Source organism: Trachinotus anak, unplaced genomic scaffold (assembly GCF_046630095.1).
Source record: "Trachinotus anak isolate AG129_WGS33_773 ecotype Australia unplaced genomic scaffold, CSIRO_AGI_Tana_v1 ptg000032l, whole genome shotgun sequence".
NCBI lineage: Eukaryota > Metazoa > Chordata > Actinopteri > Carangiformes > Carangidae > Trachinotus > Trachinotus anak.
The window spans coordinates 11367383-11385897 of record NW_027273883.1 but is presented as its reverse complement, the minus strand read 5'-3'; the positions used below and the strand labels follow the sequence as shown (position 1 = coordinate 11385897).

The 18515-nt window shown below is 40.4% G+C and overlaps 2 protein-coding genes across 3 annotated transcripts; both read left to right on the top strand.

Moving 5' to 3' along the window:
- Positions 1 to 2839, top strand: cox6b2 (cytochrome c oxidase subunit 6B2). Of its 2 annotated transcripts, none has more exons than XM_071470493.1 (4): positions 1 to 148; positions 616 to 755; positions 1947 to 2047; positions 2544 to 2839. In XM_071470493.1, exons 2-4 carry the CDS (start codon positions 650 to 652, stop codon positions 2595 to 2597), a joined length of 261 nt encoding a protein of 86 aa, XP_071326594.1. In that variant the 5' UTR covers positions 1 to 148; positions 616 to 649; the 3' UTR covers positions 2598 to 2839. The 2 variants fall into 2 exon arrangements, with proteins under 2 accessions (XP_071326594.1, XP_071326595.1); XM_071470494.1 differs by lacking the exon at positions 1 to 148 and adding an exon at positions 506 to 530.
- Positions 2840 to 8147: 5308 nt separating this feature from the next.
- slc2a3b (solute carrier family 2 member 3b) lies at positions 8148 to 18515 on the top strand. The gene is made up of 11 exons (XM_071469851.1): positions 8148 to 8251; positions 8424 to 8580; positions 12147 to 12251; positions 12755 to 12915; positions 13265 to 13505; positions 13704 to 13866; positions 14131 to 14318; positions 15321 to 15425; positions 15516 to 15617; positions 15738 to 15941; positions 16047 to 18515. Exons 2-11 carry the CDS (start codon positions 8557 to 8559, stop codon positions 16302 to 16304), a joined length of 1551 nt encoding a protein of 516 aa, XP_071325952.1. The 5' UTR covers positions 8148 to 8251; positions 8424 to 8556; the 3' UTR covers positions 16305 to 18515.

Here is an 18515-nt window from a genome sequence, read left to right as displayed (position 1 = left end):
CATAATGCCAGGTAGAAGAAGAAGAAGAAGACGAAGAAGAAGAAGAAGGGGCAGGGGAAGATGAGGAGGACGCGATATCCCAGCATCCTCTGCGCGTCGACGAAGAAGGACATCCCTTTCAAGAGGACATAGCAAGAGGCGTTCCAAGGTTAGCTGTCGTCAACTCCGACATTTGGTGTTATTATGTTCTGTACAACCTTCAATTTCTTCAACTTTTTCTATCAGGCTTTCTAATGTTTTAATCTACCTAAACTGTTGAAACAACAAGCGTTTTCAAACGTGTTAGCTAAGAATGAAGTCTAGATACGTTAGCATGTAAGCTATTGAGCTAACCTGCTAACGGGTATTCAAAGCTAACAGTGTGGCTGTAATGCGGCTCTAATCTTTGTTTTTGCCATCACAAAGTTATACTTACGTCTGGCAACAATTTAACACACGTTGGTGTGAAACAATAGTAAAAGCTAACGTGAACCTTTGAGCAAAACGCTAAGTGTGGCTCAGCCAGATGACGTCGAGCCTTATGTGTTGAGGTTAGAGTCTGATCGGTCTGTTTATCTGACATTTTTATAAATCTGTTGGCAGCTGTAAATTAATCCACCCTGTGCCTTTTCCCAGAATCGTTTGGACGTGTATTTAAAGCTGATCAAACATGTCTGAGACTATTGAGGAGAAGATTAAGAACTACAGGACTGCTCCCTTTGACGCCCGATTCCCCAACACCAACCAGACCCGCAACTGTTACCAGAATTACCTGGGTAAGGACAATAAAGACCTTAACAAAACTAATCATAGTATACATGGGCAGGCACTGCAGATGAAAACTGAGCCTAGTCAAAACTGCACATCACCTATGTAACTATAAAGTTCTGCAACATTATGTTATTAATTTCACAAACTGCTTGAAATTGGTTTCAAAGCACTTACAAGCAGACAAATGCACCTGTTTAATACTTGGTGCACCACAAAAACCTGTTAAAACTGGCAGGCTCATAGTTCTTTTGTTAAAGATGATATACATATCAGCATAGTGTTTTGTTAACCCAACACATAACAGGCTTCAAAATCAGTCATCATCCAGTCACACAAAAACATACATAGGATATGATCTCTGCACAACATTGGTGGTATAAAATTACACACTTTTGCCAAATTCCTCTTGCAGCCTGAAACTGAGTATCATCATGAAGTAATTTGCTAGTTATATTATCGATTTATCTTCTCCATAAAATGTTAGATAATAATGAAAACCTGTTATAATTTCCAACAGGCCAATGTCATATCTCTAAATGTCTTGTTTTGTCCCAACAACAGTCTGAAACCCAAATATATTAAGTTTATTATTATTAACAACACAGAAATGCATCATATCCTTAGTCTGGAACCAGCAAATATTTATTTATTTATTTACTTACTTACTTATTTGCTTAAAAATGTATTGTTATTGTTATTATTATTATTAGTAGTAGTAGTATTAGTATTATTAGATTATCAAAATAGTTAATTTTCTATTTATTTATCAACTTATATATATATTCACCTTGAATCAATATTTCTGATTAATCCATTGGTCATAAAACAAACATATCAATGTTTTGATCTTTTTTAATGTTGCAAGTTCTTGTGACAATTAGAAAAAACATACAGAGGTGATAATAGTGTGCTGGTGCTTTATTTTATGACCTTCACAGTACAATACAAAGTATTATGGAGAAGCTAGCAAGCAGTTGCCTAGAAGGGGTCTAATTAATCATCTACCACTTCACTTTTAGTTTTAAAGGCTGGCTTATCATGCGTAAAAAGTTGGCCAATCAACATAAGTGCTGAGCTAGACCTTTTCTGTCAAGACTTGGGTGTTGTTGTGCTGCTATCCTTAGATTTCTGTAGCTTTGTTTTATGGTGTTATGTATTTCACACCTTGAATTATTTTTGTTATAATTGTGTTCCAGACTACCACAGGTGCAACAAGGCCCTGACAGCCAAGGGCCAGGATCTGACTCCCTGTCAGTGGTACATGAGGGTTTACAAGAGTCTGTGCCCCATGAGCTGGGTAAGTTGTAGTGATTCAGCTCTGATAGTTCACTCTTAACATATGTTCAGCTGACCTTTTGGGGAATATACCACAATCTTTGTTTGGAAGTGTTTCTGTGCACACACTGATTATAGTAAGTGCTGGATAGCCAAGGCTAGCTTATGTAGCCCAGACAGTCTTTGTACTTTTCTGCCTTGCTTGTTTTCTTTTGCTTCATTGTTTTTAATGTTGAAGCATCAAGTGTATCATCAGCATCAAAATGGTTTCACAGTTGTACTGAAAGAAAAAAGCTTGTAACTTCGAGTTGAGATTTTTTTTAGGCTGTTTGCATATGACATCAAATGCAACAGCTGTAACACTTTTTTGTCACACATACTGTTCCCAAGGTCAAGAATAAACTTCCATGCTCAAATTTCCAGGTTCTTAAGACTGACAGAAACCACTGTGAAAGTAAATCAGTGCTTCTGCTGCTGTTTGTTGTCATATGGCTGATATTTTCCTCTGTCTCCTTCAGGTTGCTAAATGGGATGACCAGATCGAAAATGGATCTTTCCCAGGGAAGATCTGAAATCCAACCATTATGGCTCAGGACAGTCAGCTGTTACTTACACCTTTACCTCTGTAGTGTAGTGGGCCTACAACATACATGTATTCCAGACAGCTATCACATCTTCATCATCACTAATGTTACTTAAACTATAAACACGCACAAACAGTTTTTACCCTGCATGTTAATGTCTGAAGTTTGTTTCCAATCTTTATTCTTCAGCAATGTTTAATCAATAAATATAATGCAGATTTAAATTAAAAGAGCGTTGTTTATTAAGCTTTAATGTTTTGTTGTACTGAATTGAACTCTGGGTAACACTCTAAGCCAGGCATAGATAATGTTTTCCTTTCCTCCTCAGTAACTTAATTTTATAAAATAGGCCTGGTTGCCTGGCACTGGACTTGATATTGTTAAGTACTGTATCTTTTTAGGGGCCGATGAAATGGAAATGCTTTCTTCTCACTGGTAGTTAATCTCAACCATATTTAAGGCAGGGCAAAGTAACACTATGAAGTTCATCTGACAACTGATACTGGGATTGTCCAATAAACACTCCATATTATATATAATAAGTACAGTCCAGCTGTACAGTCTCATCTCTTTCAATTATTAACAAGAAGCATTTTTAAAATTTTGGAAAATCCAATAGATTTTTGTTAATGGCAACTGGTTTTGAATCATAATTGACTTGTACTGTGATGTTGCTGGAAATCTTTCTGTTATTGAACAAGTATTATGTCACTGGGGCATCTGCAGGTCCAAAGAAAGTCCTGAAATATCACAGTGATTTATTACTTCATAACTACTCTCTGGTGACCAGTTTTTCATGTTGCACAGACATATCCATTGCTACCGCTTTAGTCATCAGGTTTATTTTGGATTGGAAATATTGCCTCTACTTGAAGTGTAGTCCTCCTGGATTAGCCAGCATAGCTTTCAGCTGTCTAGATTTTTGCATGCTTGTGCTGCCTTCATCATAGTCCTCCAAATGAGACCTTCACCAGAGATGACGGAGTGCATTGGTAATCCGCAGGTTTTTCCACAGGGTGGCAGTGTTTTTTAAATTAGATGCTTATTTTTTTTTGTCATTCCCCACTGTAACCACATTGCGGCGCCGTTAGACAGACACTGGCATGTCACTGGCCAAACAACTTACTAGTTCATTTCAAACTCAAAAGCCTAGAGACTGTGGTTTGTAAATGTTGGTTAACAGTATGATCTGAAATATTTGGGGTGATTTAATGCTCTGAGGCAGTGCAACATTCATGTTCACGCACTGCGATATGTCAGTGAGGTAGTTTTGAATCCAGCTGACTGCCTGCCGTGACAGGCCAACATGTTAAAGGCAAAGTCTTAATTAAATAGAGAGCATTGTGTTACAGTTCAGCGCTAGCGTTTCCGTTCCCACAGCACAGCTATAATCTTCCTTTGATTTGCATCACCTCAGCACAACTTCTACTCGCACCCGTTCACCTCAGCTATGCTACAATGAGTCCTGACATGCCTGAATGGGTGGGTGTCTCTCCTCTGTGCCAGACCAAATAAAATTCTCCTCTCAGGCTTTTCTCTCAACTGATACAAACTTACAGTTTTAGTTGTAGTTTCTGAAAAAGACACTAAAAGTGAGTGAGACATTACACAAAACATTTCCTATGAAGTTGTGACTTCCATGGAACTGTAGGCGGCATGATGTGAGGTCAGAGGTCGTGTGTGCCAAGAAAAAGTCAATGTCAAAACATAAACACAGGGTGGCACTGTTGCACAAAAGTTAGATCATTAAAAACTCCACATACTGTACTTCTCCATCCCTCTGTAGCAGCCCTCCACAATCTGACAGATCTTAAAGATAAATTGCATCATGATCCTGCACCAACAGATTATCAATATAAATGCATTTCTATCATGTTCAAACCCACACCAAGCTGCTCAAAATGCAAAACCTATCAAATATCCTCAAAATGAAATAATCAAAATATAGGCAGTAGAAGCATGAGAGAAAAGAGTGCTTTCTTCTCTTAACCTTTAAGCTGCCTAACAGATCGTTTCAGTGGGAAACTTGTGGTTGTCAATGCTTTTTGTTGGTCCCTGTGGTGTGCTACTGTGCTCACAGTAAGCAAACAAAGGAAGGAACAGGCTCTATTTGTGACTTTATCTTGAGTTTCTTGAGATCTTACAGGGGGCTTCAAGCTACACTGTGAAATCTAACTTGTTACAGTTTTAAAATTTGAGGGACAGGTCTGCCTTAACAAGTCAAAAAACATAATTTGTTCTTCTAAAACCACCAAATGTTATCTTGATTAAAAATTGCATGTATCTTGGTTCGTTTATATATGTATTTTGATTTATTGAATTGTTTAGGTAGTTGTTTGAATTTGCAAATATTGTTAATCCTCATTAAAATTATATGTTGTGTAAGCCTTTATCATGTTTGCTTGATTTAATTTCCTCAGTTTTCTCAGTCTGTGTTGGAGCCTCAGAGTTAGACCGCTCCCAATGACTCTGTTGAATTGTTAACTTGATTACAAACAGCCACGATTTCTCTTCACATATAGACACACACCAGGTCGACATAATGTCCTTAAAAACTTAAATTCAATGAACTTAGTGAGCCATCAGCGGTTCATTCATTCGTTCATCATTTTATTATTCATAAGTTCTGTAGTGGTCTGAAAATAAAAAATAGAAATATGAACTTGAATTAACTTGAAATTAGTAAAAGTTGTATATTTAAATCAAGTTAACGAGAAACAATTAGTTGATTCCTGTATGATGTTTTACAGTGTGGGAGCATACAGTAGTGGGACATTTTTACTTTCATTAAAAGATGGCAGCAGTCCATTATACTGATAGACGTTTTGGGGCTCAGGCTGCAGGATGTGGTTTGTAATGCTCTCTCTCTCTCTCTCTCTCTCTCTCTCTCTCTCTCTCTGTTCTGTTTGCTCTTTGCAGATGTCTAATAATTTGATTTTCTCACTCAGGTTGGGTCACTGGAGGAGATGCTGAAGGATCAGTTTCCACGGCAACAGCTCATGGGATGATGGGTCAGAGAGGTGAATTTAGAGATTACAGCAAGACTTGGGGCACCGCAAACACTGAACCTGAAATTCTGCACGTCCTCTCTCTGTTACTTCTGTTTTTTTTTTCTAGGTTAGGTATGAGTTGGTGATTTCAAGACTGAATGAAATAACTGAAATTCCAACTAATACACTTATGCAGAAACTGAAGGTGCCTCCCACATAAAGCTGACTTTTTTGAAGCAACTTCGCCACAGACTTCCGGTAACCTTCTTTTTGGGCAACAGAAGAGGAAAAATCAGCTCACTGTTGATTCAGATGCATTAGTGATGTCTTTCCTCTGCTTGCAGGCCTCAGGAAATGTGTGGTTTATCTCAATTTAGAATAACAGATACAGAGGCTCTAACATTCATCACTGCAGACTTGTAATGTGAGTGGACTTGTCCAAAAATAGGCTTACAGGTTTTGAAGTATATCAGTATGTATGACATGTAGCCTACATACAGTATAGAAGCTGTGATCATCGTCATCGTGTGAAATCCAAGGTCATATGTTTACCAGGTCATCATGGTTTGGTTTTGGCTTAAACATATTTTGGAATGTTTACTCCTTCCTGATTTCATGGTTTCCTGTCAGGGGTGTCATCTCTAAGTTATGATACAGTGTGTAATGACTGTAATGAGCCACAGAAATCAGTAAACACCATTTCAAACAGGCATGACCTGTGTGTCAGAAACAATCTGCCTTTCATGAAGTCAGATGTCACTTTAAAAGTAACTAGAATGAAAGAGCAGATTAAAAAAGGAATATGAATAATTGACTTGTGTTTAGTTTTGATGTCAACACCGGATATCCAATTTCTATTAATTTGGTTCAGAAATCACTGCAAGCAGATATTAGCTGTATTTGCAGTGTGTCTAACATTGCTCAAATTGGACAATTATGCGCAATTTACATGATCAAATGTCAGATTAAACTAGAAAACAGTTCACAAGGCCGGGCCTCGACCGGTAGCTGAAACAGAGCGAGCTGGTAGTTGAGGCCAAGTCAAGACAGTGATTTTGATTGGGGAGGACCAAAACTCATAATTACTCCATTATCTATTTCTGCATAATTAGTGGCTGTCTTTGTGTAGGCTAATACTGACCGGGCCCCTGTAGGACATAGAGGTCATGTCCTCGGTCTGTGGTGGATTTAGCAACCTGGGAACTAAATTCAGTGTTCAGTAATAGGCTACGTAAGATCTTAATATAATGTAATGGGTAATTGAATTAACAAAATATGAAAAGTTGAAATTTTACACATTTTCATTTTGTTGTGTGGTCAGAACTTTCTGTTGGTGGAGGCATTACGTCTCAGTCACCTCAGTATTTCTAAAATCCTTCCTATAAGGCGCCGGTGCTGATAGTCTTTAACATCTTTAAGTTGTTCCTTAAAGCTGTACATATTTCTTTGTCTCTGTTTAATTCACTTGGAAAAAGAATCACCAAAGCAGTTTGATATTTAAGATGAAATTCTGAATTCATGCCCAAACTCGTGCTGGGCCTCCATTTTAAATCTGTCAGTGGAAATCAGGTAAAACTGTAAATGGGAACCCACCCCCGCTCGCATAGTGGGATTTACAACCTCGCATTTTTCCAGGGAGCATGTCAAATTCCAGACCCGGGATTTAGGTGGGTTGTGAAAGATTAGACATAGCTGATGAAGAATTAGGAGGGCTCCCCGTTTGTTGGCCACCCACCGAGCCGGTCTTATGATTTCTGCATGACCAGGCTTTGTATCTGGGCTCTGCGCTCATTGCCTATTGTTGTCGCGCCCCCGGTGGGCGGCCGGCGGGGCCCGCGGCAGCGGCGGCGGCGGCACAGAGCCTCCTTTCACCGGCTCTCCGTCTGTTCTCCATCTCTGCTCCGCGCTGTAGGCCTACGTTGAGTCGAGCACGTCCCCGTTTTTCCCTCAACTGGGCGGAAACGCATCTGCGCCCCTGCCACCGCTATTACGCCAGCAGATTACACGGGAAATTTTACGCTTGCGCTTCCTGAGGGGCCGACCACGCATTCATGAGTAAGAAGTGGCGAGACAATGAAACGTGCCCGAAAACTTGTACCAGTGTTTATATAAAGTCACACAGACAGTGAGCAGGACTGAATACCTTGTCATAGCAAACAGGTCTGGACAAGACTGTCACTGGATACATAAAGGCTGGCACCACATACCGGTAAACTTATTTCTATTCATCACGCCTACTCGTTCACACCGTGTGTCACTGTCAAAGGATGTTGCCGCTAATTTCAGCTGATTACATTTTTGTTGCGTTCATGTCATATTATTAGAATACAACTAACTCAGTGCGTATTATGAAACATTTGGAAATGAAAAATCCGGTTGAATAGAGCAGCGTCACCTGCAGCTCCATCCTCAGTCCCTGGAGCCAACTGAGACTGAGACTGTTTCAGCTCCGCATTGTTAAAAGTAAGCAAAGCGACAGTAATTGCATTTGAGGAGATGGAGTTACATCACTTTCTCTTCACGTTTCATGATTAGAGAGCGCAGGAGAGGAGGGTGAAGCAGAGGGAGGGAGGGGTTTACTCGCTGACTCCTGTTGAATTCAGAGAGTACAGCAAAGTGCTTCAGCCGTCTGGGCCGCGTTGAGCTCTCTGGGTCTGTAGTTTTAATTGGTGTAGGACATAGTGGTAGTTTATATAGCTCATAAGCCACAGGATCCATTTGAATTTTCTAATGCTGAAGATGTTTAGTCTCTTTAAAAAAAGTATTCAAGAAAAAGTACAAGTCATGTTTGCAACATGTGCTTCCTTTATTCGTGTCTCTTCAGGTGTTTCTGCTGCCTGTCACAGAAGGGGTGTGTTCATAAGGAGTAAAAAGAAGCTCAGTGCCAGAAACTTCCGTGTGTGATCTGAAGCGTCCCTGTGGTTTTCTTTCTCATCATCTTCTAACAAGCAGCAAAGATGGAACGCATGCAGGATGAGAAGGTGAATATAACTGTTTACTGGTTCACCGCTGTGCCGGGTATCTGCTTCTAGTGATAACAAGCATCTTCTAAACTTAAAATCAGTTTTCTCTGTTTCACTCATTTCTTCTTGGATGTAAACATATTTAGTTTATTGTCTGTTACAATTCCCAGTGCTCCCTGAGGAAGAGTGTCAGCCTGGCTGTTGCTATTGTTTGTTTTACTGTGAGCCTGTTTTGTGCCGGCGCCTCCCAGTGAGTTACAGTGTGGTATAGGCTGGCAATTCTGTATTTTTCCTTTCTGGCAAGAGCAGGAACTGGGGATGTGAGATGAGAGCTTCAGGACGTGACTAATAGGGAAAGACAGGGAGACGGGGCCGTTGGGTGGCAAGTTTGAACTTGAGTGTGCAAGCTTGTTTCTTGCTTTTATTTGAATGCATGCGTAGACAGGTGGGATGGGGGAATAGTAATGATGAAGAGAGATCTGGAAAAAGGGAAGGGGAGGTTAACAACCTGCTTCTAGTGATAACAAGCAAGCCCTTGTCGATCCCAAAAAAAAAAGAAATGAACAAAAATTTGCTGCTGCCTCTGAACTTGCTGTGCCTCTGCAAACCTGCCCTGTGGTTTCTGTTTTGAAACATGTTGCACGCAATTACTTCATTTTCATGGCTGTTTCCTAAGATTGTCACATCCGCTGGGTTGGTGTAACTACGCACCACACTGCTCTCAAAATTGGCATGCACTGCAAAAAGAACTGTACAAAATATTTGCACAAAATAAGCCTAACCAAATACGCGCCTGCTCAGTTAATGTTGTGCAGATGTACGTACTGCGCTGGAGAGAAAATTGTGTGAAGGGATGGCTGCAAAGTTCTGGTTGAGGATGAAGAGACACAAGAAAGAGTCAATGCAATACAGTCAAAAAGAAGAAAACTATGGGAGAGGATTGCAATATGACATGAATGTGGAAGTTGAGTGTCAAGGAGAAAAAGCAGGCGTGAGTCCAGCGTCATTCTTCAGAATATTGCAAGAGACGATGAATTGCTGAAATCTTGACACTGTTGAAATACAGTATCACGTGGTCTCGGAAATATTGGCTCATTTTTCTATATAATTATTTAATATTAGAGATTTAAAAGATGAACTAAACCCAAGCACAGGAAATGACCAAATTAAGAGTGTATGGCTGAGTAACTGAGGTTTCAGGTTCATTCGAGGCCTTGAAAACAGAAGTTAAGAAAACAATATCACCGCCAGGTCCATTTACTAGATGTTCTGGAGCTTTTGGTCATATCACATGAGCTTCATGAGCAGACAGTTTGCCACACAAGTGAAAAGTTCAACAAGTTCATATTTTCTGAGCTCTGTCAGCTACGCACAGTTAGTTCAATTTGTCAGTATTTCCATTACTGCATACATTTCTAGGCTGGTAATCAATAATTAGTTGTGGTTACATATTGATTATAATCTTTCTTGGCAGGATGATACACAGGACGTACATGTTACATATACAGTTGCAAATCTTGAGCAATTGAATTTGCTCGGCTGCTGTTCTGACAAGTGATCTATGTGACACACACATAAAACGCAAACAAATGCACCAAAATGGCTACACCCATGTGCAACCACATGTGTCACAACATGTTGATACAACGTCTGTGTCAGCTGCATCATGGTCATAACATACACAGTGCTCCTTACTCAGAGGGACGCTCCCCAGTTAGAGACGCTGTTGTAACAAGAGGGTGATTTAAGAGAGGGCGCAGTTGTCAAAATCTTACTCAACACCAGCATGTCCCTGCAGATCTATAAGACATATCTGTTTTACATGCACACACACACATGTGTACACACACAACCACACACCCACATGCATGTCTGCCTCGTCTAAACTAGAAAGATAAGACTGTGCTATACCCTTTCCTTTTAGGGGATCTCAGGTAATCTTGTCTTACTTGTAACTATAATTCACTCATTTTTATTTTAAAATTACAAATGTCTCATTAATTTGATTATTATTCTCAAACATTAGATCCCTTATTATTTTTTCTGTCCTCAACTTTATCATGCAGTTGCTTTACGAATGCTTTGTATTTCCTCCTCGGTACTCCCTGTCACTTTATCACATATGCAGCATTTCCTATTTCCAGAACAAAGACATTCGAGATATTCTCTCTCCGTCACAGACATAACACCAGTGCGTTCAGCTTGTTTTAGACCATCATATCTCTCTGAGAAACACAGCGTAGCTTGATTACAGCTACCACTATCTCACTGTGCCGAAATATTTTCTGCCATCAGCCCGCTGTCATTATTTCAAGTAATTCATCACTTCCTTTTCTGTGCTGTCTCACTATGAGCAGAGTGGTGGTTTATGGTAACTTAACAGGCGCCTGATGCAAACAGCCATTCATATCATGTGCTTAAAACACATTTTCTATTGCTTTTGTTGTCAATAAGGAACCTTAAGTTCTCTGTTGAAACTCAGCACATCAGAAAAAGGAGGTGAAGAGAACAGACAGTTAGATTCAGGAGAGCGAAACATTTTGAACTGCCCGTTTGATTTTCATATGAAGGCAGTTTGTTCCAAATGAACATGTTGTTTCATGATGTTTGAGGAATTTGGTATTTTATCTGTGCAGATAGTGATAACATGTGCAGTAAATCCATGGGACAAGACTCACTGTGCCAATGTCTTTGTACATGTTTGTTGCTAGAAGAGGTTATTTTTTGACTTGAATCTGATTACAAATTGTACAAAACAATGTATTCATTTTCTGGTGGACATCATTAATGTTCCATTGATGTTACATAGTCGAGTTAGTGCTGAAATAGCAGCAGGTTTTGAGAATGGATGGATTAAAGTGAATGATTCAATTTGATTTATTAATGAGCCTATTTGGACAATAACCCCTAGCCATTAGACTCTGGATATAAATGCAAAAGTTATTATAAAGTTTAGGCATCACAGTGAATGTAAAAGAGATGTATTCCTTGGGTTAGCTCTTCAAAGTAAAACTTTGATTGGAGGATCTTCATTTTTGTTCACATAGTAGACTGGGAACTGGGGACTTTATTCAAACCAATTACTCGCTTCAGTTCTGCTTGCTTTGATACTTTAACATATTGCAAGTTTCACTCCCCTGCCATTGCAAAGGATTAATGTCAGGTGTATTAGCTTGTTATTATGAGCTAAACCCACTTTAATTCTGAGCCCAGCAGGAAAAAAAACACTCACAATAGGATTCAGTCTTATTCTCTCAGGGTGTATTTAGCTACTTAGCTTAGAAATACCTCAGAGCTACGAGTCATGGAGCCCGTGCAGCGTTGTAATACCTGTCTTTCACAGCAGTGCTGCGAGCCTGCAGTTTCTAATGCAGAGAGCTGAAAACAGGGAGGGGGGGGGGGGGGGGGCAGATGTAGAAAAGGCTCATTGTTGTAATTACCAGTGTCACTATAAACAACAAGAGCTTTGTAGAGCCAGGAACAGGCCATGTCCACCACACACACTGAGGGGATGATTGTACATAAACTGCATCCAGTCATTGTTTTAATCTGTCATATGTCTCTGTCTCTTTCTCCATCAACAGCCAAAGCAGAAGGTGACAGCTTACCTCCTCTACTGTGTTTCAACAGCAGTCATCGGCTCGCTACAGTTTGGCTACAACACTGGGGTCATCAATGCACCAGAGCAGGTGTGTGTGTGTGTGTGTGTGTGTGTGTGTGTGTGTGTGTGTGTGTGTGTGTTCTCCTGGCTGTGTGAGTGTTTGCAACATGTCAGCCACAAATGGACATTTGGTGTCTCCATGTTTTCAGACAGTGGGGACGGCCATTAGGGTGTGGACATAATTCCCTGATTAATAATAGATGCAACACCACATCTTCTCTTATTTCTGATATTAATATTGCAGTTATATTCTACAGTGACATACAGTTAAAGACACTTTTTAAAGTTTTTTTCTATATCAGGTATCTGGTTTGGTTTTATAAGTAGGTCTGCTCTGCACTAAATAGAGTTATGGTGCCAGACATGAGGTTTTCTGGCAGGGCAGTAAGCCAGTGCTCAAAGCTTTACTGCCCCCATGTGGATATGTCAAAACCTCCCTTTTATACATTAAGCACAAGCTCCAACATGAAACAAATGCACTCTTAAAAGCAGCCACTTCTAACCTCACCATTCTTCTCTGTGGTGTGACAGAAACTGCGCAGGTTTTTCCAGAATGTGTCTATGGAGCGGTACGGGGAGCCTTTCAGCCCGGGAACAAACACCATGGTGTGGAGTTTCTCTGTGGCCGTCTTCAGTGTGGGAGGCATGATCGGATCCTTCTCTGTTGGAGCCATGGTCAACAAATTTGGCAGGTGAGAACGGAAGGAGTAAACACAGAGGTGCAGAAAATGCTTTAATACAAGATGATGGACAGTAAATTGATATTAGATCAATAAAAAAAATGGCAGACATTTGCTGGTTTTAGCTTCTGTGAGTTTGGACTGATATTTGGATAAAATTAGACATTTGAAGACATCAGTTTGGACAATGGGAAATCAACCTTAGTCAATTAATTGAGAAAATAATCAACACATTTTGTGAAAAAAAAATCAGTTGGAGCCTCATTTTAGACATATGCTTTTTATAGTTGTTTTTTTTTTTTGTTTTTCTCTTTACTCTCATTAACTTTGCCCTTCTTTCTTCCTTTTCACCCATCACCAGGCGTAAGTCCATGTTGCTAAATAATGTCCTCGCTCTTATTGGTGCTGGTCTGATGGGCTTGTCCACCCTGAGTCGATCATTTGAGATGATCATTTTCGGCCGGTTGATCATCGGTGTGTTCTGCGGTCTGTGCACGGGACTGACTCCCATGTACGTGGGCGAGATCTCTCCCACCGCTGTCCGAGGAGCTTTCGGCACTCTGCACCAGCTGGGTGTAGTGATTGGCATCCTGGTGGCACAGGTATGGGGCTGTGACATGGTTATTATATAACTGATGCTTTTTATATTAAGTTTTGGATCTCTGCAGAATAGCATGGACTAAATATATCAGCTTTGTTCGGCTCAGCAAACATTTTCAGGCATCCTGTCTTCATTAGGGTATTTTCTGAGACTGTTCCATTTCACATAACAGCCTGCGTGTTTTGTCTGTGTATTTTAGATCTTTGGTCTCGAGTCTCTGCTGGGCTCAGACACTTTGTGGCCTCTGCTGCTGGCTCTGACCGCCCTGCCTGCCGTGTTGCAGAGCATCATGTTGCCCTTCTGCCCTGAAAGCCCCCGCTACCTGTTCATTGTCCTCAATCAGGAGGAGGAGGCAAGAAAAGGTCAGTTTGGAAAAAAGTTGACATACCGCCAACAAGATGGCAACATCATGTTTTAATGAGACTGAATCTAGAAGGACTTGTGGATTTTTAATGATCTGTGGATTGAAGCATGTCCTGTAGATGAGGTGGCCTTGTGATTTATTAAAATTTTAGCATGTTACATGATGTTCCAAGACCTTTGCAGCCTCTCTTTACTTGACATCATATTTGAGTAATAATGCGCCTACTTCCTTCCTCTTCTTCCATCCCGTTTTCGTCTTGTAGCTCTGATAAGCCTGCGGGGCTGTGAAGATGTGAACGATGATATTCAAGAGATGAAGGAAGAAGGGATGAAGATGGCCATGGAAAAGAAAGTGACCATCCCTGAACTCTTCCGCTCCCCGAAATACCGTCAACCAATCATTATTGCTATCGTCCTCCAGCTCTCTCAGCAGTTTTCTGGCATCAACGCTGTGAGTAGACATCATATCTTATTATGGAGCTGAGTGATAAGGATATAATTTTCAGATGTCAGTCTCATCAAGTGAGCGGGCAATCTTTAAACTCAAACATGAATCTTTAAAGGAGCATTCACTGAAATTATACAAATGTTTCAGACAGGCATGACAGGGGATGCCTCTTGGCTCCAGGCAATTTTAGATTGAGTGGAATAATCTGGGCATCGAGGGTCAATGGAAATAGGTATTTTGTTAATAAGGTCATGTAACCAGGCTTACTAAATGTGATGGCACTTTAAGTGTCTGACCAAACAATCACAGTGAAACTGCTGCTGCCTGCAGCTAAAGGCTGGAACATCGATTGACCTCTGACAGACACAACACCCATGGCCTACATCACCCACTAGCACTAATCTACACAATGCAGCTCATGCTGATTTGTGCTTTTTCACAGTTCAAAAAAATTAAACCTGCACTGATCAATATTTTTACATTAACAGTGTCTATGTTTAATGTGAAAGGAGCATTTCCCATCATCCGCAGAGCATTTTAGCTTCTATTAGCTCTTTGTTTTGGTTTTAGCTCACTATCTAATAAACTCACTGTATACCACCTGCCCAGTGCCAAACAGCAGACAGACAGTTAGCAACACACTAGTGAACATAGTGGAGCATTTAGCAACCAGATATTTCCCTCTGAAGTTGGTAGAGACCAAAACAAAGCTAAGAGAGGGTGAATATTAGATTCATCAGGTTGTTAGACGCAAAACTTTAAATGTGTGCTCATTTGCTTCTATATGTTTTTTATATGTGTAAAGTAACAACTGTTTTCTAAGTCTTTCGCCTTATCAACTTTAAAAAGTGGTAACATGTCAATGTTGTGTTTAAAAGTTGGTGCTTTGCAAAAAAAATCATTGAATACAGATTAATGTAATGTAATTTTAGACTGCACTAATTTTATTCACTGAAATAATAAAAGTAACCCCAAATAGTAACTCTTTCTCTTTCTCCTCCTCAGGTCTTTTACTACTCCACAGGCATCTTTGACAGTGCTGGTGTAACTCAACCCATCTACGCCACTATTGGAGCTGGAGTTGTCAACACCGTGTTTACTGTTGTCTCTGTAAGTGTCCGACTTCCTGGTTTGTGTCTCAGAATGTGGCAGGTTTTATATTTTGTGGATAATTAATCAATCCCTTTTTTTCTGGACCAGCTCTTCCTAGTTGAAAGGGCGGGACGAAGGACACTGCACCTGATTGGACTGGCTGGAATGGCCATCTGTGCCCTTATTATGACGATCTCGCTCTCTTTAGGGGTAAGTGCCCATAGCTGGATTCCTCATGTCCTCTGAGCTTTTTGCCTACGTAAATAAAATTTCCTACCTAATATTCCCTCATTACAATACTCTTTTCTCTCCGTTTCTCTCTCCGAGCAGAAGACCAACCCATCTCTAAGCTACCTGGCCATTGTGGCTGTGTTCGGCTTTGTTGCCAGTTTCGAGATGGGTCCAGGTCCCATTCCTTGGTTCATCGTGGCTGAGCTCTTCTCCCAGGGGCCCCGACCAGCTGCCATGGCTGTCTCTGGCTTCTCCAACTGGACTGCCAACTTCCTGGTTGGGCTAGGCTTCCCTAAACTGGCGGTATGGATATGAATATGCTACACCCAAATCCGCTTCAGGAACAAGTGGTTTTGAGCTTGCCTTGCAGTTTATCCCATAATAAACACCTCTCTCCTCCTCTCTCAGGAAATCTGTGGCCCATACGTCTTCATCATCTTCACAGTCCTCCTCATTCTGTTCTTCATCTTCACCTTCCTGCGAGTGCCTGAAACCAAAGGAAGAACCTTTGACGACATTGCTCAGGGATTCGCTGCCGGTGCAGGAAAGCCCACTGCCCCAGTGCCTGAGGCGGTGGTCGTCGGCCTGCCAGACAGCAAAGAACCTGCACCCATGTCGCCCACAGAAAAGGTTCCTATGGTAGATCTTCCCACAGAGAAACCATGAGCATCTTTAGAAAAAGAATGAAGCCTTAGGGTACAATGCAGACAAACAGGTTCTAAGCACATAGTTACTGTAATGAGTTGCATTTCATAACTAAACACAAGAGCAGCGAAGATGTGTTTAGAAAAAGCCACCTCAGTGTTTTAATGCAGAAACGAAAGTTTAGTTTTTTTAATGTATGTTTTTAACGTGCCTTTTTTAAAATGTGTGTTTTCCCCAGATTCCCCAGTCACAAATGCTACAATAATTGACAAAATTCCCTGTAATCCTGCTTTAAACATGGGCCAAACTTAACTGAATTATCATTACTTAATATTTGTTGACATTCCCAGCGCCAGCTAGGTGCATATTCATCCATATAAGAGGATAAACATATGTTTAGTGTTAAGTCCCAGGTCTTCAGCTACCCCCAGTGTTAAAAGGTTGCAGGATTTGAGGGGGTTTATGTATTGAGGTCAAGCCTGAAAAGCCGGTTTTGGAGAGCAGTAGTCTGATCCAAAAAAGACTTGACTTGCTGTCCTGTCTGCTTGCCTGGTGTGCCTTGCTGCCAGGGGAAGGGAGCCATGTTTTCTTGAGTAGACAGAATAAACATGGAGGTGCGGCAGCAGTCCCTCTCCTCGCCTGGGTGCACAAGAACCACTAACTATAGATTTTAAAAAGTATATTTAAGCAAGATATGTATGATGGTGTCGTCTGAGAGTAGAGGACGTTTGTATTAATGTATGCCGTTTTAAGGTTGGAGTGTTTGCACTGATAAAGAAGTAACTCAAGGACGGCTCTGTAAGCTGGTGGTGTCTGCTTCACACATACCGTATTTATGAGAGGTGTAGTGTAGCACTGCCAAGTCTTAACAAAGTCCCTGTTTTATGATTTCACTGCAGGGTACAACCAAGATAACAGAAATTTTATTTGTTGTGCAGTCATTTACTTGGTGCATTACAACAGTCGGATACAAAAACTCAGGTGGCTATTTGTGTTATCGTATATGGCTTCTAACTGTTACAGCAGAAAAGTGCATTTATCTATCACTGTATTTGAAACTCTTCTGTCATCAGTATGTAACTACAAGCTACTGCATCACAACTCATGAAATAATACATCTTCCAATCTCTAACACAGTTTTACATCAAATCAAAAGCTCTTGGTCGGTGTTAAACAGTCATTTGAGGGATTTTTGAAACTACTGATAATTAAATAACATCACATATCTCAGTCCAAACAGGACATTAGCCATGTGAGGTGGTGATAATAAATAAAAACACTAAATTGTTTTCATTTATTTCAATGGTTTACGCACAAAAATTGTGTTATCATATGTATTCGTGTCCAGTTGTCTGATATTATGTGTATATATTGTAGAATCTCCAGTTACTGCATCACGATCAGCTATTACAGCACAGTATACATGCTTATTAATGTTGTGTCAATGTTTGTACAGCTGCATCTTCTTCTGGATGTGCGCGCACTCATAAGGAAGCACTTTTCAGCTTTTGAGCTTCGCAGCGTTTCGTTTGCACTTTGGCAGCACAACTACTTCCTAATGACTGTTTTGTGTGTTTGTGTGTGGATCGCTGTTGCATGTAAATACACTTGTATGCGTTAGGATATGTATGGTTTTGGTTGTGTTAGTGTGTTTGTTTTTCACAATCCTCTTACATCCTCTGATTTTTCTTGCCCCGTGGAAATACTGTTACTGGATTGAATGTCACAATGTTGCTCTGCAGTTCTCCACAAAATGCACATCTGTAATATGTATATTTTGCTCTTTTGTTATCTGTTTTTGTGAGAAAACAGAAATGAGAAGTGACGAAGGTTGAGTGTGTGTGGGAGTCAGATAAGAGTTGACCTTTATGTTGTTTTATTGTAAAGTCCTCTGTTCTCCTGCTATAATAACATGAGTGCCAGTTGCTTTGAGAAACTAAAAAAGAAATAAAGTTGTCCATCTTGAAATGTATAACGTGAATTATGAGCATAAACAGTCTGTTTTTTTTTCTTTCTGTAATGCCATAAATCAAAGCAAGTTTGTTGTGATGAATGCTTAATGTAACTGCCGTCTCAGTGCTAAGGTGAAAGTGTGAGAGGTTTGTCTGGTATCCATTTCTGCATTGTGGCAACATTTCCATTTCCTCCTCTGCACCACAGCTAAACCTCAGTCACACTTTAGAGCTAAGCAACACTCTGAAACACTGAAATAAAGCCATGAGTTAAAAACCA